A 26402-nucleotide genomic window follows, 5' to 3' on the forward strand; every position below is an offset into this window, starting at 1 on the left:
CCTTTTCCTCCAAACATAACAAAAACATAATAATAACAAAGTCATTATGGCCAAACGGTTCTATTTTTGTTTCATCAGACCAGAGGACATTTCTCCAAAAAGTACTATCTTTGTCCCCATGTGCAGTTCTGGGATTGATTTGCACTTTCGCACCAAAGTACATTAATCTCTAGGAGACAGAACGCGTCTCCTTCCTAAGCGGTATGACGGCTGCGTGGTCCCATGGTGTTTATACTTGCGTACCATTCTTTGTACAGATGAACGTGGTACCTTCAGGCGTTTGGAAATTGCTCCCAAGGATGAACCAGACTTGTGGAGGTCTACAATATTTTTTCTGAAGTCTTGGCTGATTTCTTTTGATTTTCCCAAGATGTCAAGAAAATAGGCACTCAGTTTGAAGGTAGGCCTTGAAATACATCCACAGTTACACCTCCAATTGACTCAAATGGTGTCAATTAGCCTATCAGAAACTTCTAAAGCCATGGCATAATTTTCTGGAATTTTCCAAGTTGATTAAAGTGGGGTGTTCTAGCAAAGTCAACTTAGTGTATGTTAGTGTATGTAAACTTCTGACCCACTGGAATTGTGATACAGTGAATTATAAGTGAAATAATCTGTCTGTAAACAATTGTTGGAAAAATTACTTGTGTCATGCACAAAGTAGATGTCTGTAACGGCGTTCGTCTGTAGAAGGAGAAGCGGACCAAAATGCAGCGTGGTGGTTACTCATGTTCTTTAATGAAATATGAACGATACATGAAATAACTTAAATCTACAAAAGGACCGTGAAAACCTATACAGCCTATCTTGTGACAACAAACACAGAGACAGGAACAATCACCCACGAAACACTCAAAGAATATGGCTGCCTAAATATGGTTCCCAATCAGAGACAACGAGAATCACCTGCCTCTGATTGAGAACCGCCTCAGGCAACCATAGACTTTGCTAGAACACCCCACTAAGCCACAATCCCAAAACCTACAAAAAAAAAACATACATAAACACAACACAAAATAAACCCATGTCATACCCTGGCCTGACCAAATAAATATAGAAAACACAAAATACTAAGACCAGGGCGTGACAATGTCAATACCGACTTGCCAAAACTATAGTTTGTTAACAAGATATATGGTTGAAAAACTAGTTTTAATGACTACAACCTAAGTGTATGCAAACCTCCGACTTCTACTGTACACAATTACTAATTAAGGGCAAGGGATTTGGAACCAGGTGTGCGTAATGAAACAGTTCATTGACGCCTAGAGGCCGGTGACGTAGACCTCCGGAACTGGTGCACGAAATGAGCTGCAGTACCGGGGGAATCCGTGACACCCGCCACTTCAATGACATGATCATTGAACAGCAGGAAATATCCCAGATTTTGCCTTTAAATTAAGACAGACAGAGACAGACAGACAGACAGACAGACACGTGCTTTTTGTACAGGTGAGGGTTTACTTTACATAGTGTAACACAAGGAAAAAGTCATATTCTAACACACAAACACAAACACAAATACACAAGCTGTAGAAGTAAGATGGCTGTGAAATTAGCGACACAGAGGTGCAGTAGGCTCGTTTCCCGTCTGAAAGGGCAGCGTCAGCTGTAATACTAGGTCCAAGTGTGAAGGAGTCAGCTAGCAGAGCTTTAAAGACAGCTGCAGCAAGCACTCAATACCTTTACAGTTATTACTGTGCGATGCATTGAAATTCTAATTAATCTGTAAAAACTACAGTATTTATACAGAATATCCTTTATTTAACCAGGGAAGTCACGCTAAGATGGACCTCTCTTTCAAGTAAGCCCTAGAGCCTAACAGTAGCATGTTCTCTCATGCTCTCTCTTAGGAATGACTTGCATATTAGGGCAGTGTTTCCCTTACATACCGGATTCAATTTATCACCGAACTCTTGATTAGTAGATTCAGGGTCAAATTAATTCGGCACAAAACAGAGGTAAACGGACTGAAACAGGGAGTGTCTACCTGGATTTGTCAAAAATACTCTTATTTTCTGTTGTAAAACATTTTTTTTATGTTTTCCGCTGCATGCACTAATGAACACCACCCAGTTGTGTTAGTGCTGGGCTTTAAAGAGTGACTGCCTTTATAAAGCAACAAATCCCTTTGAAAACGGATATGAGTCAGAAACAGTTATTCTAGTGTAAAAATGTACTACAAAGTGTAAATAGGATAAGTCTTGTCTAAAATTCAGTTTGGAACATTTGTGAGTCACAATGGGTAAATGAAGATGTCCATTTGCCCACTAACATTGGGTGAACAGCTGCAGTGATTTCTCTCAATCCAATAGACAGTGAGACAGACCTACCCAGCAAATCCAACTGTTTACATAAGACAACACGTCAATTATGTTTTTACTTGAGAAATACTGCACCAACCACCTTAGTTAGATCTAAAATTGCGTGACTAAAATATCCTAGGCAAAAATGTCAAAACGAATGACATATTTCTTGAGTTATCTTAAACATTATTAACCAAATGCGGAATCGGTCAGGAAACACACATCCAGGACTCAAATCTAGTTTTTCTAATGAGCAAAAGAAAAACATACGTGCCAATCGCCATGTTCTGTGACTCTTTAAAGGAAACGTGGAATAGATCGAGGGAAACACTATTAGAGCAAGCAGTGTCATTAGGAGATGGACGGTTGTGGTCGGTATGTTAAACAGTCAGTATTCACCTTGGAGATGAGCTCGTCGTGGTTGGCCAGGTGCGCTCTGCAGTGGATGCAGCTGTAGGTTCGGTGGCAGCTGGGCAGGTAGGCCTGGAAGGTCTTGGAGCGTGTCATCCTGACCATCGGGTGGGGCGGGGTGGGGGGGCGGTGCAGGAAAGGGCTGCCGGCCCAGCTAGGCTCGCAGGGGAAGCACCGCAATACACAGGTGAGGGCCGTGGTGGGGGGTGGGGCGGGAGGCACACACCTGGTGAAGCGGAGCACAGGAGAAGCACACTCTGATGAAGGTGGTCTATACTCGAAACCTCGTTGTTGTTTTTGACCTAATCCCTGTGTAGGTTGTTGGCAACACAGCACAAACAGATCTGGGTCCAGGATAATCCATGTGTGGATATAAAGACATTTTAACTTGAGTACCTCGGATTTTCTTTTATATATATATGAGCTCCCACAGGGATAACTTTATATTGCTGCATAATACATATCATTGTGTGTAAAATAAGAAAATCTGTTTGCCTCCATATGTTCTCTACATAAGAAGTACAGTAGGCAAATTACTTTGCAGTGGAGCATGACAGAACATGAATGTGTGTGTAGCCTATTTATTTATTTGATTTATTTTACCTTTATTTAACCAGGTAGGCAAGTTGAGAACAAGTTCTCATTTACAATTGCGACCTGGCCAAGATAAAGCAAAGCAGTTCGACAGATAAAACGACACAGAGTTACACATGGAGTAAAAACAAACATACAGTCAATAATGCAGTATAAACAAGTCTATATACAATGTGAGCAAATGAGGTGAGAAGGGAGGTAAAGGCAAAAAAGGCCATGATGGCAAAGTAAATACAATATAGCAAGTAAAATACTGGAATGGTAGTTTTGCAATGGAAGAATGTGCAAAGTAGAAATAAAAAATAATGGGGTGCAAAGGAGCAAAATAAATAAATTTATTAAAATTAAATACAGTTGGGAAAGAGGTAGTTGTTTGGGCTAAATTATAGGTGGGCTATGTACAGGTGCAGTAATCTGTGAGCTGCTCTGACAGTTGGTGCTTAAAGCTAGTGAGGGAGATAAGTGTTTCCAGTTTCAGAGATTTTTGTAGTTCGTTCAAGTCATTGGCAGCAGAGAACTGGAAGGAGAGGCGGCCAAAGAAAGAATTGGTTTTGGGGGTGACTAGAGAGATATACCTGCTGGAGCGTGTGCTACAGGTGGGAGATGCTATGGTGACCAGCGAGCTGAGATAAGGGGGGACTTTACCTAGCAGGGTCTTGTAGATGACATGGAGCCAGTTGGTTTGGCGACGAGTATGAAGCGAGGGCCAGCCAACGAGAGCGTACAGGTCGCAATGGTGGGTAGTATATGGGGCTTTGGTGATAAAACGGATTGCACTGTGATAGACTGCATCCAATTTGTTGAGTAGGGTATTGGAGGCTATTTTGTAAATGACATCGCCAAAGTCGAGGATTGGTAGGATGGTCAGTTTTACAAGGGTATGTTTGGCAGCATGAGTGAAGGATGCTTTGTTGCGAAATAGGAAGCCAATTCTAGATTTAACTTTGGATTGGAGATGTTTGATATGGGTCTGGAAGGAGAGTTTACAGTCTAACCAGACACCTAAGTATTTGTAGTTGTCCACGTATTCTAAGTCAGAGCCGTCCAGAGTAGTGATGTTGGACAGGCGGGTAGGTGCAGGTAGCGATCGGTTGAAGAGCATGCATTTAGTTTTACTTGTATTTAAGAGCAATTGGAGGCCACGGAAGGAGAGTTGTATGGCATTGAAGCTTGCCTGGAGGGTTGTTAACACAGTGTCCAAAGAAGGGCCGGAAGTATACAGAATGGTGTCGTCTGCGTAGAGGTGGATCAGGGACTCACCAGCAGCAAGAGCGACCTCATTGATGTATACAGAGAAGAGAGTCGGTCCAAGAATTGAACCCTGTGGCACCCCCATAGAGACTGCCAGAGGTCCGGACAGCAGACCCTCCGATTTGACACACTGAACTCTATCAGAGAAGTAGTTGGTGAACCAGGCGAGGCAATCATTTGAGAAACCAAGGCTGTCGAGTCTGCCGATGAGGATATGGTGATTGACAGAGTCGAAAGCCTTGGCCAGATCAATGAATACGGCTGCACAGTAATGTTTCTTATCGATGGCGGTTAAGATATCGTTTAGGACCTTGAGCGTGGCTGAGGTGCACCCATGACCAGCTCTGAAACCGGATTGCATAGCAGAGAAGGTATGGTGAGATTCGAAATGGTCGGTAATCTGTTTGTTGACTTGGCTTTCGAAGACCTTAGAAAGGCACGGTAGGATAGATATAGGTCTGTAGCAGTTTGGGTCAAGAGTGTCCCCCCCTTTGAAGAGGGGGATGACCGCAGCTGCTTTCCAATCTTTGGGAATCTCAGACGACACGAAAGAGAGGTTGAACAGGCTAGTAATAGGGGTGGCAACAATTTCGGCAGATAATTTTAGAAAGAAAGGGTCCAGATTGTCTAGCCCGGCTGATTTGTAGGGGTCCAGATTTTGCAGCTCTTTCAGAACATCAGCTGAATGGATTTGGGAGAAGGAGAAATGGGGAAGGCTTGGGCGAGTTGCTGTTGGGGGTGCAGTGCTGTTGTCCGGGGTAGGAGTAGCCAGGTGGAAAGCATGGCCAGCCGTAGAAAAATGCTTATTGAAATTCTCAATTATGGTGGATTTATCAGTGGTGACAGTGTTTCCTATCTTCAGTGCAGTGGGCAGCTGGGAGGAGGTGTTCTTATTCTCCATGGACTTTACAGTGTCCCAGAACTTTTTTGAGTTAGTGTTGCAGGAAGCAAATTTCTGCTTGAAAAAGCTAGCCTTGGCTTTTCTAACTGCCTGTGTATAATGATTTCTAGCTTCCCTGAACAGCTGCATATCACGGGGGCTGTGATGGACGACAAATGTCAACAAGCATAGACTGTGATATCATGATCCTTGTATTATACTGAGAGACAGTGGCTTTAAAATGATTTCACTCTAGACTGTTAACACAAAGAGGCTTGTAGAGGAAGGCTGTGTGCTATAAGCCTTTTTAAGACATGCCCTTGTTTTCTCTGTCGGCTTCTGCCTCTGAGCCAACAGTGTGGGACCAGAGCATAAAGAGACCACTCAGAGGTCTTGCGTGCACACTAACACACACACACAGGCAAGCACACATACTTTAACACCAAAGCCTTTCCTTTCTCTCTGTCATTTTAGGACAAAAATGTGAGGATAAGGCTAAAGCACAGCTTAGCACAGATCCAAGTAATCTCCACAATCTCCATAGACTCCAATTAGGAACAGGTTGTTACTCTAAACCAGGCTTGTGGTCAATTCCATTTCAATTCAGTCAATTCAGGAAGTAAACTATAAATTCCAATTCTACGTTTACCTAATTGAAACACATTAAGGAAAACTGGAATGGGAACTTCCTGAATTGACCCCAACCCTGCAGTAAACCCTGGGTGTAATGAGGTTCATCTACTCAAACAGCCTTAGAGAGAGACATTTATATCGGTCAACTAGCAGGTTCAAGGCCTGCCCTGACATTATCTTGAAATATGGAGCTAAATGCAGCTCCAATATATTTAGTTACAGTTTACATCAAAGCAGTGATGTACTCTATGAATCCAATATGTTCCGTGGCTAATGGATGACGAGTCAACCACACTCTGTAACGGGTCGTTTGATTATCTAGGTCTACTTCTGTCTCATGGGTATATCACTCACGCACACACATAGAAACACACACTTACAACAGCAGTGTTGATATAGTATGTTGACATGGGGAAATAAAGTGTTGTGAAAGAGAAACCTTATGTCACTGCCTTTTGACTCACTGAGTCACTTTCCCACTTTCCATCCAAAGGATCCATTCCCAAGCTTTTCCAATGCAAGTCAGTGACTCGAGAGATGAAATGAGAGCTGAGTCTCAAAATCACATTAGCCTTCCAAATCACCTCCATTAGTAATGATTTTCCATCCTCGACTCAGATATGGAAAATGATTTGTCCAAGTCTCTCAGCTTTAAGAGATATTACATCTCCATGTAACATATGTATAGAAAGAGAGTAACAGATATAGAAATAGCAGGTGAATACAATGCATTCGGACATTATTCAGACCCGTTTACTTTTTCACATTTTGTTACATTACAGCCTTATTAAATCATTTTTTCCCCTAATCCATCTACACACAATACCCCATAATGACAAAGTGAAAACAGGTTTCTAGAAATGTTTGCAAATGTATTGAAAATAAAACAAGTATTCAGACCCTTTGCTATGAGACTCTCAAAATTAAGCTTAGGTGCATCCTGTCTCCATTGATTATCTTTGAGATGTTTCTACAACTTGATTGGAGTCCACCTGTGGTAAATTTACTTGATTGGATATGATTTAGAAAGGCACACGCCTGAAAATAGTAAAAATAAAGAAAAACCCTTGCATTAGTAGGTGTCCAAACGTTTGACTGGTACTGTATTGATTGATTGTATTGATTCTTGAAGAATATAACTTATAAATGCCTCATGAGTTCAAATGTCACACTCCATGAGAACCAAAAATATAAGATTGTTTTCTTCAATGGTTGTAAACATTTTGTAAACATTGTAAACAAACACTGTATAGCCTCATAACATGGTTCAAACAATAATGTTGATACCATGGATGGTCAGTCCTTGCATCCATAGCTCTGTCCATTAAGTGGTTACATTTCTCTAGGCCCATCCCTCAGCGTTTAACCAAAACAGAGGCAGGACAGCCATTTTGTTATTGTTTTATCTGTGGATTTGCCCTTTAAACAGCTGCATATTATCAAGACATCAAAGTGTCACCAACAAAAAGGTCAACAATAGGCCTATAGCAAATGCAGCATATGGCATTCATTTTTCACGTGTAAATAGCACTTTTCAGTAGTGCTCAAAGCATGCCATTCCATGAGCGAAGCATTTATTTTTTGACTTGAATCAATGAGCCCAATCAGTCCTCCATGACAACAAAATCATAAACAACAGAGTTGGGCTGGCTAATAATTCCTTAGTTTTGGGGTCATGCTCAGATAAAACAATTAGTCTAATCTATACTTCCATATTTCCAAGTCCTATTCTTGAAGATCAAGGGGTACAACATTTATTGGAATGACTGGAATTCTGATATCTTTACAATTTAAATTGTATTATTATATGTAGTAGAAAGTGATGGGTTAGAAGAAGCCTACATAACCCATAAAGTCAAATGTAACATCCATATATGGCCAGCTATGTAAACTTTAACATTGATTTACCCTGCAATAGATGTTGTTCAATTGGTAACATACATTTTTGTCTTCTTCTAATGCCTCTTAAGGGGAAAGTAATTTAAAAGTAACGGAATGTAATCAGATTACGTTACTGAGTTTGGGTAATCTAAAAGTTATGTTACTAATTACAATTTTGGACAGATTACTAGTAACTAACGGATTACATTTAGAAAGTAACCTACCCAACCCTGGCTGTGGGGATGTTTTTCAGCAGCAGGGACTGGGAGACTAGTCAGGATCGAGGGACCGATGAACCGAGCAAAGTACAGAGAAATCCTTGATGAAAACGTGCTCCGGAGCCCTCAGGACCTCAGACTGAGGTGAAGGTTTACCTTCCAACAGGATAACGAGTCTAAAAAACACAGGCAAGACAATGCTGGAGTGGCTTCAGGACAAGTCTCAGAATGTACTTGAGTAGCCCATCCAGAGCCTGGACTTGAACATCTCTGGAGAGACCTGAAAATAGCTATGCAGCGACACTCCCCATCAAACCTGACAGAGCTTGAGAGGATCTGCAGAGAAGAATGGAAGAAACTCCCCAAAAACAGGTGTGCCAAGCTTGTAGTGTTATACCCAAGAAGACCCGAGGCTGTAATCGCTGCCAAAGGTGCTTTAGCAAAGAACTGAGTAAAGGGTAAATGTGATATTTCCATTTTTTTTATACATTTCCAAACATTTCTAAAAACCTGTTTTTGCTTTGTCATTATGGGGTATTGTGTGTAGATTGATGGGGGGAAGGTCAAGGGGTCTGAATACTTTCCGAATGCACTGTATATTCACTTGCATCTAACATTTTATTCTTCAACTCAACATGTGTTGCACCTGTTGTTTCTTAGGTGAGAGGATGACCGACACATTGAAGAATCCTTCACTCATTTTCAAACACCAGATCATCTTTTGATGCGCCCATCTAGAAAAGGATCTCTTTCAAGACCCAGCATTTGTTTGTAGACTAAATGCAGCCCCTACAACAACACAGCACAACAAGTAGAGGCCTACCCTGCTTTGCACCAAAGCCTCTTTGTTTCATATCACAGAAGAAAATCTAAGACAGCTAAGAATAAGCCCAAAGACTAACCAAAACACAAATGCTCTCCCTGTAAAATAATTCTTCAAATATAATATGGATAGGATCCGCCAAATCTGTCTGAGCTTGCAAAAACTGCCAGCGTGTTTTTCTGACACATCATCGCCCCTGAAGGCTGATGTGCTGAGCTGAATGGTATTGGTATAGTCTGGGTGCCAGACTACATGCCACATCACTTACCAGCCAAAGGTCCTCCCTGGTATCACAACAACAACCTTGCTTATGTAACCGGAGAGGAGCTGCTGCTGCGGTCGAACAGTCAGAGGGACAATGATAGCGATAGCAGCCAGGGGACTGAGAGAGAGAGCGAGAGAGAGAGATAGAGACGGACTGGGGAGCGTGCGTCCTTGTGTTTGAGGCCCTACTGTAGCTGTCCTTCAGAGCACACAGCTCCAATGGGAGGCTTTATGTAGTTTCCTCTCTCTCTTTCTCTTGTTGTTTCAGGGGCAACAGACAGCATAGTGATGCGTTACATCACTGACTGCAGCAGACTGAATCTCAAATCCTCTTATCTGATCTTGAGGGTGGACAGTTATTGGGGTTTTCCCTTATTTGATCTGTATGAGCCTTCGAGGGGCGGACATACAGTACCAGTCAAATGTTTGGACACACTTTTTTCTTTATTTCATTATTTTCTACAATGTAGAATAATAGTGAAGACATCAAAACTATGAAATAACACATATGGAATCAGTAACCAAAAAAGGGTTAAACAAATCCAAATATATTTTATATTTGAGATTCTTCAAAGTAACCACCCTTTGCCTTGATGACAGCTTTGCACACTCCTGGCATTCTCTCAACCAGCTTCATGAGGAATGCTATTCCAACAGTCTTGAAGAAGTTCCCACATATGCTGAGCACTTGTTGGCTTCTTTTCCTTCACTCTGCGGTCCAACTCACCCCAAACCATCTCAATTGGGTTGAGGTCGGGTGATTGTGGAGGCCAGGTCTTCTGATGCAGCACCATCACTCTCCTTCTTGGTCAAATAGCCCTTACACAGACTGAAGGTGTGTTTTGGCGTATCGCTGCAGAATGCTGTGGGAGCCATGCTGGTTAAGTGTGCCTTGAATTCTAAATAAATCAGACAGTGTCACCAGCAAAGCACCCCCACACCATCACACCTCCTCCTCTATGCTTCACGGTGGGAACCACATATGCAGAGATCATCCATTCACATACTCTGCGTATGACAAAGACATGGTGGTTGGAACCAAAAATCTCTAATTTGGACTCATCAGACCAAAGATTTCCACAGGTCTAATGTCCACTGCTCGTGTTTCTTGGCCCAAGCAAGTCTATTCTTCTTATGGGTGTCCTTTAGTAATGGTTTCGTTGAAGCAAATCGACCCCATGAAGGCCTGATTCACGCAGACTCCTCTGAACAGTTGATATTGAGATGTGTCTGTTACTTGAACTCTGTGAAGCATTTATTTGTGCTGCAATCTGAGGTACAGTTAACTTATCCTCTGCAGCAGAGGTAACTCTGGGTCTTCCTTTCCTGTGGCGCTCCTCGTGAGAGCCAGTTTCATCATAGCACTTGATGGTTTTTACGAATGCACTTGAAGAAACTTTAGAAGGTCTTGAAATTTTCCGGATTGACTGACCTTCATGTCTTAAAGTAATGATGGCCTGTCGTTTCTCTTTGCTTATTTGCAATCCAACATGGCGTAGCAGTCAGACGTATTTGTCTTGTCTTGTCCCATGTATATATCTTATTTTTTCTTCGTATATAATTTGAATAGATTTTTTAGATTTTTAACCTCAACTTCAACATACTCTCCTGCAACCCGCCTCTCCCAATGTGGTATGGATCTGCTATTTTTTATACTTTAGGACCAGAACCCCCAACAGAAGCTAGCCAATTAACTAGCTACTAGCTAGTCAATCAAATCAAATCAAAATCCAATTTTTATTTGTCACATACACATGGTTAGCAGATGTTAATGCGAGTGTAGCGAAATGCTTGTGCTTCTAGTTCTGACAATGCAGTAGTAACCAACAAGTAATCTAACTAACAATTCCAAAACTACTGTCTTATACACACAAGTGTAAGGGGATAAAGAATATGTACATAAAGATATATGAATGAGTGATGGTACAGAACGGCATAGGCAAGATACAGTAGATGGTATCGAGTACAGTATATACATATGAGATGAGTATGTAAACAAAGTGGCATAGTTAAAGTGGCTAGTGATACATGTATTACATAAAGATGCAGTAGATGATAGAGTACAGTATATACGTATACATATGAGATGAATAATGTAGGTGTCACGCCCTGGTCTTAGTATTTTGTGTTTTCTATATTTATTTGGTCAGGCCAGGGTGTGATATGGGTTTATTTTGTGTTGTGTTTATGTATGGGGTTTTTTCGTAGGTTTTTGGATTGTGGCTTAGTGGGGTGTTCTAGCAAAGTCTATGGTTGCCTGAGGCGGTTCTCAATCAGAGGCAGGTGATTCTCGTTGTCTCTGATTGGGAACCATATTTAGGCAGCCATATTCTTTGAGTGTTTTGTGGGTGATTGTTCCTGTCTCTGTGTTTGTACCAGATAGGCTCAGTCACTTTGGATTTTCTTTTTTCATTGTTTTGGAAGAGAAGAGAACGAGCGCCATTCTCCTTGCGGAGATGGTGCTAAATACATCAACACGGTCGGTCCCTGGGATTGGGCTGGCCAACACGATTCGTTTTGCTTGGAAGGAAAAGGAGTTGGAGCCTTTAGGACGGGAAACTTTTGGAAGGATAATATTGATGGGGATTCTAAAGCTGACGGTGAAGGACGTGTTTTGTTTCCAAGGCAACTCGTTGGAGGGAGCATACGACGTGGCACTATATACAGAGGAGAAACACGATGATATCCTGAGAAGGGCAAGAGCAGTGGGAGGCGAGAGGCCGATGAGCCACTATGAAATAACAAGCCTGGCGAAGAATAACTTTAGGGTTGTAACTGTCAACATTTACAACCCATACGTTAAGGATGAAGAGGTGAGGGCCTTTCTGGGGAGATACATGGATAACGTCTCCTCAGCAAGGCACCTCAAAGACTCCCTTGGGTTTTGGAATGGGAGGAGAGGCTTCCAGGCCCTCCTCAGAGAGGACCCAAAGGGACATGGTGGCTACCTCCATCCTCCTGCTATGTTCTCCCTAGGGGCTGACAGGGGGACGTTGTTTTATGCACGTCAGCCCCCGTTTTGCAGGCGCTGTATGGCCTACGGCCACATATTCGCCTCGTGCAGCACAAGAAAATGCAGATTTTGTGGATCTGAGGAACACGAGGCGAAGGATTGTGACAAGCCTAAGGCGTGCCACGGGTGTGGCTCGTCAGCACACCTGTGGCGGGGGTGCCCGGCTCGTCAGAGGTCATATGCGTCTGCGGCTGGGGGGGGAGCAGGAGCGGGGGATGGGGGAAGAAGAGGAGGGGAAGGAAGCAAGCCTCATGACCAGAGTACAGGTCCAGAGGGGAAGGCCGCAAGGAAGGAGGAGGAGCAAGAAGCGGCGGATGGAAGAGAGAAGGAAACGGAAGGCAAGGGAGTAGGAGAACCAGGAAAAGCGGTGGAAGAAGGCAACCGAGTGGAGGAGCATGAGAGAGAAGAAAGCGAGGGAGGAGTGTTGGAGAAGGAGACGGTGGAAGAGCAAGTGGACTGGGGGGAAAGTGCCCTGGTGGAAGAGATGAGGGGTATGGTGGAGGAGCTGGTGGGGGGGAGGGTGGTATCTCTCCACTGCCGCCATCACCAAAGAAGAGAATGAAGAGGAGGGTGCGATTGGCCGACAGTGAGAGGGAGGGGATGGCCAAGAGAGTGATGGGGGTGGGAGAAACCTCTGGGTTGCTGCTGGTTTCCCCAGGCCCTCAACTTCTGTTGGGTGGGGACACACCTAACAAGACTCAGGACTGGGTACAGGAGGAGGTGGGGAGTTTTTTGTTTGGGGACTCAGCCTCCCTGATTTTTTTCCAATCCAGCTGCAGCACTGGGGAGGGGGACGATTGTGGGGGTAGACCCAGGGTGCAGGGCACCCCGGAGCCAAACACTATTCCTGCATCCTGGGTTGGTGAGATGGAGGAAGTGGGGGGGATGTCGGGAGTACGGATGGTGTTTTCACCGGTAGATATGGAGCAGGGGAGCATCGGGTGAGTCTCCTGTTTTTGATTTTTTTTCTGTCTGGGTTTAGAATTTGAGTGTATTACATGTTTTTATTTGATTCTTTCATGGGGTCTAATTTTACTTTTGTTACTTTAAATGTAAGGGGTTTAAGGGATTTTGTTAAGAGCAGGGCGGTTTTTAGTTATTTGGAGGGTGTGGGGTTTGATTTTTATTTTTTACAGGAGGTTCACCTGAGGGATGGAGGGGATGTTAGTAGGTTTAAGAGGGAGTGGGACAAGGGGGAGTCGGTTTGGGGTATTGGGGGGGTGCACTCATCGGGGGTAGGGATTTTGTGTGGGCACAGGGAGGTAAAAGTGGAGGATTCTTTTGTGGTAATGCAGGGGAGGGTTATAGGGGTGGATGTCACGATAAGGGATTGTAAATTTAGATTAGTGGTGGTGTATGGGCCACAGGTGGTGGCAGACAGGAGGGAGATGGTGGACTGTCTGACGCCCCTGTGTGTCACAAATAGGAAATTAGTGATAGGGGGGGATTTTAATACAGATTTAGGAATAGGGGGGGATAGCAGTGCAGGCGCCATTACCAGGCTAATGGCTTGCCATGGTCTGGTTGATGGTGGTCTGCACACTACTCCGAAAATGGCCGGTCCTACATGGCGCAACTCCAGGGGGGTTGAGCGGAGGCTCGACTATATTTTTGTACCCAGGTCTTTGGGTAAGTTGTCTGGGCGGCTGTTGCCTGTTTTCTTTTCGGATCACGACGGGGTGCTCCTGCAAGTGGGGTCGCCAGTCTGCCTCTTTGGTAGGGGGTACTGGAAGTTAGATCGGGATGTGCTGGAGGAGCAGGCTTTTGTTGACGGGTTTTATGATTTCTTTTGGAGGCTTGAAGGCCTCCGGCCCATGTGCGAGGGGGTGTTAGAGTGGTGGGAATTAGTTAAGGTGAGGATTAGGGCTTTTATAATAGGGTATTGCAAGAGGAAAAAAAGGGAGGAGAGGAGGGAGGTGGATCGTATCCAAAGGTTAATTGAACTCGAGTATGAGGCAGGCAACCTCGGCGGGTCGTTTGACTGGGAGAGATCCGCTACCCTAAAGGCGCAGCTCAGGGAGTTGCAGGAGCGGAAGGCTCGAGCTTTCCTGGAGCGTGCGCATAGTGGCTTTCTAGAACACAATGAGACTTGTTCCGCTATGTTCTTTAATGGCATGGCATTAGGGAAGAAAATGGTAGTATAGTTAGAGAACCAGAGGATATGGTCAGGGTGACAACTGATCATTTCCAAGGTTTATTTAAGGAAAGGGAAATAGATGTAGAGCAGGGAAATGTGTTTTTAGAACACTTGTCCAGGTGGTTGCCGGAGGACATTAGAGAAGTGATGGAGGCCCAGATTTCGGACCAAGATCCTCTTGTGGCAGGGAGGAGACTGTGCGCCATGTCTTTTGGGACTGTGCCTTTGCCGGAGTAGTATGGGCTGGGGCACGGGTGTTGTTAGGTTTGGTAAGGGGGGATTTTGTATTGACGTGGGCCAGGTTAGAGAGAGGTGTAGGGAGAGCGAGAGGGACGGATAGGGACAGGTTACTGCTCTGGCTTCTCATGAGTCTCTTTAAACGGGGGCTGTGGGAAGCCAGGCAGAACATGGTGAAGACAGGGAGAGATTGGGGGGTGGAAGGGATAGTGAGGAGGGTGGAAGGAGATTTGAGGGGGAGGATGAAGAGGGAGGAGAGGAAGTGGGGGCAGCATGCTGCTCGGGAGAGGTGGAAGGGGGGTTTAGGGCTGGGTGTCATTTAGATTTGTAAGGGGATAGATTAGGGACGTGGCGATAGGGAAAGGTAGTTTGTAGGGTGACGGGGAGGGAAGATGCTCCCCTGAGGTTTGTTTGGGGTTTTTGTTTTGTTTAGTTAAATTAAAATACCATTGTTGAAGTATGTATGAAAATTATGAGTTGTAAAGAATGAATGGTATTGAAGGTAATAAATTATTTTTTATAAAAAAAAAAAAGTTTAGGCTGTTTCGTTTTTCACGTTACGTTTATTGTTTTTGTATTGTTCGTGTTTTCTTCATTATTAAACATGTATCGAATTAACCACGCAGCATTTTGGTCCGACTCTCTCTTTCGACGGAAGAAAACCGTAACAGAATCACCCACCACACCAGGACCAAGCAGCGTGGTGACAGGCAGCAGCAGCAGCAGGAGCAACCAAGGTTGGAATATACAACTTGGGAGGAAATAGACAGGTGGGCGGTCGACCCAGAGAGAGTGCCGGAGCCCGCCTGGGATTCGCTGGAGCAGTGTGAAGAGGGCTATAGGAGAATGGAGTTGAAGAGACAAGCACGGCGGCACGTCTTGAGGGGGGGAGGCTCAGGGAGAGTGTGGCAGAGTCACGGTTCAAACCTGAGCCAACTCCCCCTGTTTATCGTGAGGAGCAGCGATCACAGGACTTCTGGACTTGGGAGGAGATATTGGACGGAAAAGGACCCTGGGCACAGCCTGGAGAATATCGCCGCCCCAAAGAAGAACTGGAGGCTGCGAGAGGCGCTGGTATGAAGAGGCAGCACGGCGACGCGGATGGGAGCCCGAGAGTCAGCCCCAAAAATGTATTGGGGGGGGGGGGGGGGGGCTCAGGGAGAGTGTGGCAGAGTCAGGGTTCAGACCTGAGCCAACTCCCCCTGTTTATCGTGAGGAGCCAAGGAGGAGACCAGAACCAGAGCCGGTGTTGGAGGTGAGTGAAGCAGAGACTGTGAAGGAGTTAATGGGGAAAGTGGAGGAGAGAGTTATGAGGGAGTTGCTAGTTTGGTGCTTTAGGTACGATATTCGCCCGACGGAGCGTGTCGGGGATTTGATGGCACCTGGGTCAGCGCTCCATACTCGTCCTGAGGTGCGTGTTAGTCGGCTGGTGAAGATTGTGCCAGCCTCACGCACTAGTCCTCCTGTGTACCTACCTAGCCTTGCACGTCCTGTGCCAGCTCTGCTCTCAGGCTCTCCAGTACACCTTCACGGTCCGGTCCATCCTGTGCCACCTTCACACACCAGTCCTCCGGTGGCAGCTCCCCGCACCAGGCTTCCTGTGCGTGTCCTCGGCCCAGTACCACCAGTGCCAGCACCACGCACCAGGCCTTCAGTGCGCCTCGCCTGTTCAGCGCTGCCAGAGCCTTTCTCCTCTCCAGCGCTGTCGGAGTCTCCCGCCTGTTTAGCGCTACCAGAGCCTTCCTCCTCTCCAGCGCTGCCGGAGTCTCCCGCCTGTTTAGCGCTGCCAGAGCCTTCCTCCTCTCCAGCGCTGCCGGAGTCTCCCGCCTGTCTAGCGCTATCAGAGCCTTCCTCCTCTCCAGCACTGCCGGAATCTCCCGCCTGTTTAGCGCTGCCAGAGCCTTCCTTCTCTCCAGCGCTGCCGGAGTCTCCTGCCTGTTCAACGCAGCCAGAGCTGCCAGTCTGCATGGAGCAGCCAGAGCTGCCAGTCTGCATGGAGCAGCCAGAGCTGCCAGTCTGCATGGAGCAGCCAGAGCTGCCAGTCTGCATGGAGCAGCCAGAGCGCCAGTCTGCATGGAGCAGCCAGAGCTGCCAGTCTGCATGGAGCAGCCAGTCTGCATGGAGCTGCCAGTCTGCATGGAGCAGCCAGAGCTGCCTGTCTGCATGGAGCAGCCAGAGCAGCTAGAGCCGCCAGTCAGCCAGGATCTTCCAGATCCGCCAGTCAGCCAGGATCTTCCAGATCCGCCATTCAGCCAGGATCCACCAGTCAGCCAGGATCTTCCAGATCCGCCAGTCAGCCAGGATCCGCCAGTCAGCCATGATCTTCCAGATCCGCCAGTCAGCCAGGATCCGCCAGTCAGCCAGGATCTGCCAGTCAGCCAGGATCTGCCAGAACCACCAGCTAGCCAGGATCCGCCAGTCAGCCAGGATCTGCCAGAACCGCCAGGATCCGCCAGTCAGCCAGGATCTGCCAGAACCACCAGCTAGCCAGGATCCGCCAGTCAGCCAGGATCTGCCAGAACCACCAGCTAGCCAGGATCCGCCAGTCAGCCAGGATCTGCCAGAACCACCAGCTAGCCAGGATCCGCCAGTCAGCCAGGATCTGCTACCCCTCAGTGCCGAGCTTCCCCTCAGTGCCGAGCTTCCCCTCAGTGCCGAGCTTCCCCTCAGTGCCGAGCTTCCCCTCAGTGCCGAGCTTCCCCTCGGTCCCGAGCTTCCCCTCGGTCCCGAGCTTCCCCTCAGTCCCGAGCTTCCCCTCAGTCCCGAGCTTCTACCTCAGTCCCGAGCTGCCCCTCAGTCCAGTGGGGTCCTTGGTGAGGGTTATTAGGCCAAGGTCGGCGGCGAGGGTCGCCAATCAAAGGACACGTTACAGGGGGACTAAGACTTTGTTGGAGTGGGGTCCACGTCCCGAGCCGGAGCCGCCACCATGGACAGACGTCCACCCGGACCCTCCCCTATGGGTTTAGTGTGCGGCCGGGAGTCCTCACCTTGGGGGGGGGGGGGGGGGTTCTGTCACGCCCTGGTCTTAGTATTTTGTGTTTTCTATATTTATTTGGTCAGGCCAGGGTGTGACATGGGTTTATTTTGTTGTGTTTATGTATGGGGGTTTTTCATAGGTTTTGGGATTGTGGCTTAGGGGTGTTCTAGCAAAGTCTATGGTTGCCTGAGGCGGTTCTCAATCAGAGGCAGGTGATTCTCGTTGTCTCTGATTGGGAATTTAGGCAGCCATATTCTTTGAGTGTTTCATGGGTGATTGTTCCTGTCTCTGTGTTAGTTAGCACCAGTTCAGGCTGTTTCGTTTTTCACTGTACGTTTATTGTTTTTGTATTGTTCGTGTTTTCTTCATTATTAAACATGTATCTAATTAACCACGCAGCATTTTGGTCCGACTCTCTTTCGACGGAAGAAAACCGTAATAGTAGGGTATGTAAACATTATATTAGGTAGCATTGTTTAAAGTGGCTAGTGATATATTTTACATCATTTCCCATCAATTCCCATTATTAAAGTGGCTGGAGTTGAGTCAGTGTGTTGGCAGCAGCCACTCAATGTTAGTGGTGGCTGTTTAACAGTCTGATGGCTTTGAGATAGAAGCTGTTTTTCAGTCTCTCGGTCCCAGCTTTGATGCACCTGTACTGACCTCGCCTTCTGGATGATAGCAGGGTGAACAGGCAGTGGCTCGGGTGGTTGTTGTCCTTGATGATCTTTATGGCCTTCCTGTAACATCGGGTGGTGTAGGTGTCCTGGAGGGCAGGTAGTTTGCCCCTGTTGATGCGTTGTGCAGACCTCACTACCCTCTGGAGAGCCTTACGGTTGTGGGCGGAGCAGTTGCCGTACCAGGCGGTGATACAGCCCGCCAGCATGCTCTCGATTGTGCATCTGTAGAAGTTTGAGTGCTTTTGGTGACAAGCCGAATTTCTTCAGCCTCCTGAGGTTGAAGAGGCGCTGCTGCGCCTTCTTCACTATGCTGTCTGTGTGGGTGGACTAATTCAGTTTGTCTGTGATGTGTATGCCGAGGAACTTAAAACTTGCTACCCTCTCCACTACTGTTCCAACGATGTGGATAGGGGGGTGTTCCTTCTGCTGTTTCCTGAAGTCCACAATCATCTCCTTAGTTTTGTTGATGTTGAGTGTGAGGTTATTTTCCTGACACCACACTCCGAGGGCCCTCACCTCCTCCCTGTAGGCCGTCTCGTCGTTGTTGGTAATCAAGCCTACCACTGTTGTGTCGTCCGCAAACTTGATGATTGAGTTGGAGGCGTGCGTGGCCACGCAGTCGTGGGTGAACAGGGAGTACAGGGGAGGGCTCAGAACGCACCCTTGTGGGGCCCCAGTGTTGAGGATCAGCGGGGTAGAGATGTTGTTGCCTACTCTCACCACCTGGGGGCGGCCCGTCAGAAAGTCCAGTACCCAGTTGCACAGGGCGGGGTCGAGACCCAGGGTCTCGAGCTTGATGACGAGCTTGGAGGGTACTATGGTGTTAAATGCCAAGCTGTAGTCGATGAACAGCATTCTCACATAGGTATTCCTCTTGTCCAGATGGGTTAGGGCAGTGTGCAGTGTGGTTGAGATTGCATCGTCTGTGGACCTATTTGGGCGGTAAGCAAATTGGAGTGGGTCTAGGGTGTCAGGTAGGGTGGAGGTGATATGGTCCTTGACTAGTCTCTCAAAGCACTTCATGATGACGGAAGTGAGTGCTACGGGGCGGTAGTCGTTTAGCTCAGTTACCTTAGCTTTCTTGGGAACAGGAACAATGGTGGCCCTTTTGAAGCATGTGGGAACAGCAGACTGGGATAGGGATTGATTGAATATGTCCGTAAACACACCAGCCAGCTGGTCTGCGCATGCTCTGAGGGTGCGGCTGGGGATGCCGTCTGGGCCTGCAGCCTTGCGAGGGTTAACACGTTTAAATGTTTTACTCACCTCTGCTGCAGTGAAGGAGAGGCCGCATGTTTTGGTTGCAGGCTGTGTCAGTGGCACTGTATTGTCCTCAAAGCGGGCAAAAAAGTTATTTAGTCTGCCTGGGAGCAAGACATCCTGGTCCGTGACGGGGCTGGTTTTCTTTTTGTAATCCGTGATTGACTGTAGACCCTGCCACATACCTCTTGTGTCTGAGCCGTTGAATTGAGATTCTACTTTGTCTCTATACTGACGCTTAGCTTGTTTGATTGCCTTGCGGAGGGAATAGCTACACTGTTGGTATTCGGTCATGTTTCCGGTCACCTTGCCCTGATTAAAAGCAGTGGTTTGCGCTTTCAGTTTCACGTGAATGCTGCCATCAATCCACGGTTTCTGTTTTGGGAATGTTTTAATCGTTGCTATGGGAACGACATCTTCAACGCACGTTCTAATGAACTCGCACACCGAATCAGCGTATTCGTCAATGTTGTTGTCTGACGCAATACGAAACATATCCCAGTCCACGTGATGGAAGCAGTCTTGGAGTGTGGAATCAGATTGGTCAGACCAGCGTTGAACAGACCTCAGCGTGGGAGCTTCTTGTTTTAGTTTCTGTCTGTAGGCAGGGATCAACAAAATGGAGTCGTGGTCAGCTTTTCCGAAAGGAGGGCGGGGCAGGGCCTTATATGCGTCGCGGAAGTTAGAATAGCAGTGATCCAAGGTTTTGCCAGCCCTGGTTGCGCAATCGATATGCTGATACAATTTAGGGAGTCTTGTTTTCAGATTAGCCTTGTTAAAATCCCCAACTACAATGAATGCAGCCTCAGGATGTATGGATTCCAGTTTGCAAAGAGTCAAATAAAGTTTGTTCAGAGCCATCGATGTGTCTGCTTGGGGGGGAATATATACGGCTGTGATTATAATCGAAGAGAATTCCCTTGGTAGATAATGCGGTCGACATTTGATTGTGAGGAATTCTAAATCAGGTGAGCAGAAGGACTTGAGTTCCTGTATGCTTTTGTGACCACACCACGTCTCGTTAGCCATAAGGCATACGCCCCCGCCCCTCTTCTTACCAGAAAGATGTTTGTTTCTGTCGGTGCGATGCGTGGAGAAACCAGCTGGCTGCACCGACTCCGATAGCATCTCTCCAGTGAGCCATGTTTCCGTGAAGCAAAGAACGTTACAGTCTCTGATGTCCCTCTGGAATGCTACCCTTGCTTGGATTTCATCAACCTTGTTGTCAAGAGACTGGAAATTGGCGAGAAGTATACTGGGGAGTGGTGCACGATGTGCCCGTCTCCGGAGTCTGACCAGAAGACCGCTACATTTCCCTCTTTTACGAAGTTGTTTTTTTGGGTCGCTGCCTGGGATCCATTCCGTTGTCCTGGGTGAAAGGCAGAACACAGGATCTGCTTCGCGAAAGTCATATTCTTGGTCGTACTGATGGTGAGTTGACGCTGCTCTTATATTCAGTAGTTCTTCTCGACTGTATGTAATGAAACCTAAGATGACCTGGGGTACTAATGTAAGAAATAACAAAAAACAAAAAACTGCATAGTTTCCTAGGAACGCGAAGCGAGGCGGCCATCTCTGTCGGCGCCGGAAGAATGTCAGTAGTAGTCAGTTAGCCACTGCTAGCGGTCATCAGCTAGCCTCAGCCTGGTCAACTCCTGCCAGTCTGCACAGTGCGATTCAACCCAGAGCATATCAGACTGCTTTTTCTCTACCACATCTCCACATCTCTGGATTCCTACCGCAAACTCTGAACCTTTTCACCTGGATCATCGCAGCTAGCTAGCTGCTATCCGAGTGGCTACTCCTGGCTAACGACTCTGTCCTGAAGCAAGCACCAGTTAGCCTGGAGCTAGCCTCGTGCTAGGCCTATCTCCAGGCTAGCTGAAGAGGTCCATCAGCCACTTCTTGGGCTACAATACCTATTTTGCCAATTGGCCTGGACCCTTTTACTGCCGACATGGAGCCCCACCGATCCATCACGACTGTTCTGCCGAAAAAACGTCTTAGGGGTTCCAACAGACTCTTCCATCGCAAAGTTCCCCTAAGGCCCTTCTGCTAACAAGCTATCCCCAGCCCGCTAGCTGTCTGAATCGCCGTGTCTCCAGCTCGCCTAGCTATTCACTGGTCCCTGTGATCACTCGGCTACGCATGCCTCTCCCTATTGTAAATATGCCTTGTCCATTGCTGTTTTTGTTAGTTATTATTGTCTTATTTCACTGTAGAGCCTCCAGCCCTGCTCAATATGCCTTAGCTAGCCTTTTTGTTCCACCTCCCACACATTCGGTGACCTCACCTCAATGCCTAGGTTTACCTCCACTGTATTCACATCCTACCATACCCTTGTCTGTACATTATGCCTTGAATCTATTCTTCCGCACCCAGAAACCTGCTCCTTTTACTCTCTGTTTCCGAACGCACTAGACAACCAGTTCTTATAGCCTTTAGCTATACCCTTATCCTACTCCTCCTCTGTTCCTCTGGTGATGAAGAGGTTAATCCAGACCCTGCAGCGCCAAGCTCCACTCCCATTCCCCAGGCGCTCTCATTTGTTGATTTCTGTAACCGTAAAAGCCTTGGTTTCATGCATGTTAACGTCAGAAGCCTCCTCCCTAAGTTTGTTTTATTCACTGCTTTAGCACACTCTGCCAACCCGGATGTCCTAGCCGTGTCTGAATCCTGGCTTAGGAAGGTCACCAAAAATCCTGAAATTTCCATCCCTAACTATAACTTTTTCTGACAAGATAGAACTGCAAAGGGGGCGGGGTTGTAATCTACTGCAGAGATAGCCTGCAGAGTTCTGTCATACTATCCAGGTCTGTGCCCAAATAATTCGAGCTTCTACTTTTAAAAATACACCTTTCCAAAAACAAGTCTCTCACCGTTTCCACTTGTTATAGAACACCTTCAACCCCCAACTGTGCCCTGGACACCATATCTGAATTGATTGCCCCCTATCTATGTTCAGAGCTCGCACTGTTGGGTGACCTAACCCGGCACATGTTTAACACCCTGGTCCTACAATCTAAGCTAGATGCACTCAATCTCACAGAAATGATCAAGGAACCTACCAGGTACAACCCTAAATACGTAACCATGGGCACCCTCTTAGATATCAACCTGACCAACTTGCCCTCTAAATACACCTCTGCTGTCTTCAAACAGGATCTCAGCGATCATTGCCTGTGTGCGTAATGGGTCAGACGTCAAACAACCATCCCTCATCACTGTCAAACGCTCCCTAAAACACTTCAGCGAGAAGGCCTTTCTAACCGACCTGGCCCGGGTATCCTGGAAGGATATTGACCTCATCCTGTCTGTAGAGGATGCCTGGTTCCTCTTTAAAAGTGCTTTCTTCTCCATCTTAAAAAAGCCTGCCCCATTCAAAAATGTAGAACTAAGAACAGATATAGCCCCCGCGATATGCAACTTTTCAGGGAAGTCAGGAACCAATATACTCAGTCAGTTAGGAAAGCTAAGGCTAGCTTTTTCAAACAGAAATTTGCATCCTGTAGCACTAATTCCAAAATGTTTTGGGACACTGTAAAGTCCATGGAGAATAAGAGCACCTACTCTCAGCTACCCACTGCACTGAGGCTAGGAAACATTATCACCACCGATAAATATCCGATAATTGATCATTTCAATAAGCATTTTTCTATGGTTGGGCATACTTTCCACCTGGCTACCCCTACCCCGGCCAACATCTTAGCACCCCCTGCAGCAAGCCCCTCCCGCTTCTCCTTCACCAAAATCCAGACAGCTTAAGTTCTGAAAGAGCTAAAAAACATCTGGATCCCTACAAATCAGCTGGGCTAGACAATCTGGACCCTCTCTTTCTAAAATTATTCGCCAAAATTGTTGCAACCCCTATTACTACCCTATTCAACCTCTCTTTCGTATCGTCTGAGATCCCCAAAGATTGGAAAGCTTCCGTGGTCATCCCCCTCTTCAAAGGGGGAGACACTCTAGACCCAAACTGTTATAGACCTATATCCATCCTGCCCTGCCTTTTCTAAAATCTTTGAAAGTCAAGTTAACAAACAGATCACCGACCCTTTTGAATCCTACCATACCTTCTCCACTATGCAACCTGGTTTCCGAGCTGGTCATGGGTTCACCTCAGCCACGCTCAAGGTCCTAAACGATATGATAACTGCCATTGATAAAAGACAAGGCTTTCGACTCTGTCAATCACCGCACTGTTATCGGCAGACTTGGCTTCTCAAAGGACTGCCTCGCCTGGTTCACCAACTACTTCTCAGATAGAGTTCAGTGTGTCAAATCGGAGGGCCTGTTGTCCGGACCTCTAGCAGTCTCTATGGGGGTGCCACAGGGTTTAATTCTCGGGCCGACTCTTTTCTCTATATATATCAATGATGTCACTCTTGCTGCTGGTGAATCTCTGATCCACCTCTACGCAGACGACACCATTCTGTATACATCTGGCCCTTCTTTGGACACTGTGCTAACAAACCTCCAAACGAGCTTCAATGCCATACAAACACTCCTTCCGAGGCCTCCAACTGCTTTTAAATGCAAGTAAAACTAAGTGCATGCTCTTCAACCGATTGCTGCCACTCCCACCCGACAAGCATCACTACTCTGGACATTTCTGAATATGTGGACAACTACAAATACCTAGTTGTCTGGTTAGACTGTAAACTCTCCTTCCAGACTCACATTAAGCATTTCCAATCCAAAAATTAAATCTGGAATCGTCTTCCTATTTCGCAACAAAGCCTCCTTCACTCATGTTGCCAAACATACCCTTGTAAAACTGACTATCCTACCGATCCTTGACTACGGCGATGTCATTTACAAAATAGCCTCCAACACTACTCAGCAAATTGCATGTAGTCTGTCACAGTGCCATCCGTTTTGTCCCTAAAGTGACCTGCACGCTCTCGTTGGCTGGCCCTCACTACATATTCGTCACCAAACCCACTGGCTCCAGGTCATCTATAAGTCTATGCTAGGTAATGCCCTGCCTTATGTCAGCTCACTGGTCACCATAGCAACACCCACTTGTAGCACGTGCTCCAGCAGGTATATTTCACTGGTCATCCCCAAAGCCAACACTTCCTTTGGCCACCTTTCCTTCCAGTTTTCTGCTGCTAATGACTGGAACAAATTGCAAAAATCACTGAAGCTGGAGTCCTATATCTCCCTCTCTAACTTTAATCATCAGCTGTCAGAGCAGCTTACCAATCACTGTACCTGTACACAGACAATCTGTAAATAGCACACCCCCATACTATTACTGGGGTGCAAAAGAGCAAGAGGGTAAGTATCTCTACTTGCACATATTCATCTGCACATCCATCACTCCAGTGTTAATGCTAAATTGTAATTATTTCGCCTCTATGGTCTATTTATTGCCTACCTCCCTCTTCTACATTTGCACACACTGTACATAGATTTTTTCTATTGTGTTATTGACTGTACCTTTGTTTATGTATAACTCTGTGTTGTTTGTTTTTGGCACACTGCTTTGATTTATCTTGGCCAGGTCGCAGTTGTAAATGAGAACTTTTCTCAACTGGCCTACCTGGTTAAATAAAGGTGAAATAAATAAAAAATAAAAAACATTTCAGCAAATAGGGCCATCTTCTGTATACCAACCCTACCTTGTCAACACACAACTGATTGGCTCAAGCACATTAAGAAGGAAAGAAATTCCACAAATGAACTTTTAACAAGGCACACCTGTTAATTAAAATGCATTCCAGTTGATGACCTCATGAAGCTGGTTGAGAGAATGCCAAGAGTGTGCAAAGCTGTCATCAAGGCAAAGGTTGGCTTCTTTGAAGAATCTCAAATATATAATATATTTTGATTTGTACGACACTTTTTATTTTTTTTGCTCGGAATTTGCGCTACTCCACTGTATATGATGATATTGACATTGTCAGCAGGCTGGATAATGTTAATGCGCTCGATTCTCCCATACGGTATTCCTGCCTGCGACTGCTGGTGGTGCAGTATCAGGCCACGCGTAGCGTGTAATAATAATAACAACCAGCTCCACTGCAGACCTTGCCATCCCATCCATGCCCGCAACATAAACAACCAGCTTGCAACATTCTGAACCGCATTGGGCAATTCAATTATAAAAGCCTATTCCACCATAACGGTCAACCATTTCATTATGCAACTGAAATGTAATTTAAGAATTATTATGACAGCAAACGATTCCCCATTATAACACAAGTGTGTGTGTGTGTGTATATATATATACACACACACGTTATGGCAATGATTTACATAGATTTACCTTTGAATAGAAGAAAAATATATGTTGACCACTTAAAAAGTCGCACCTCCTCGTTTTCCTCGTAGCAATGCCAAACCTAAAACCTTCTTCGCATTCCTTTCGAGTAAATTTCCTCTCCAGCCTGGAAAGTCGTGCAGACGCAATGCTTTCAAGCGCGCGGTGCCCAGACGGAGTTTGATGTATTTGCACAGAATCACACTGTACTTCTTCTGGAGACAAATTGACAGCCGTGTCCGCCAACCAATACAGCGATAATGCATAGCAACACTGCGCTTATTGGTTATGAATAGACAGGAGCAACCAATACTCTTGTTCCTAATGTTAGGCTGGCTACATGCAGTTATTTTCAGTTTTAGGACAGAGACAGATACAGACCTGTATTAAATTATTTGCTGAGGAAAGCTATATCATTCAGAAATTGTGTTGAAATGATATAAATAGGCAGAATAGGCACAGCAATGGACTATGGACTTCAACAACTCAACTTTTGATCAAAGATTAACCCTTCATATGACTTGTTTTGACGTTTGGTGGACTCTCCTTGCACCCTACTTCAGGGTTTC

At 46.2% G+C, this 26402-nt stretch overlaps 1 protein-coding gene across 1 annotated transcript in view; it reads right to left on the reverse strand.

Annotated features, from left to right (window-relative positions):
- The window catches only part of LOC109909379 (protein yippee-like 2), a 35800-nt gene extending 9719 nt beyond the window's left edge, over window positions 1–26081 (reverse strand). The window contains exons 1-2 of the mRNA XM_031795925.1: window positions 25840–26081; window positions 2706–2943 (exon numbers count right to left, since the gene is read on the reverse strand). Coding sequence (XP_031651785.1) covers window positions 2706–2822 — 117 coding nt within the window. The 5' untranslated portion in view covers window positions 2823–2943; window positions 25840–26081. The remainder of the gene's footprint in view (window positions 1–2705; window positions 2944–25839) is intronic.
- Between the last annotated feature and the right edge of the window lie 321 nt (window positions 26082–26402).

Source organism: Oncorhynchus kisutch, linkage group LG18 (assembly GCF_002021735.2).
Source record: "Oncorhynchus kisutch isolate 150728-3 linkage group LG18, Okis_V2, whole genome shotgun sequence".
In the NCBI taxonomy this organism is placed as follows: domain Eukaryota; kingdom Metazoa; phylum Chordata; class Actinopteri; order Salmoniformes; family Salmonidae; genus Oncorhynchus; species Oncorhynchus kisutch.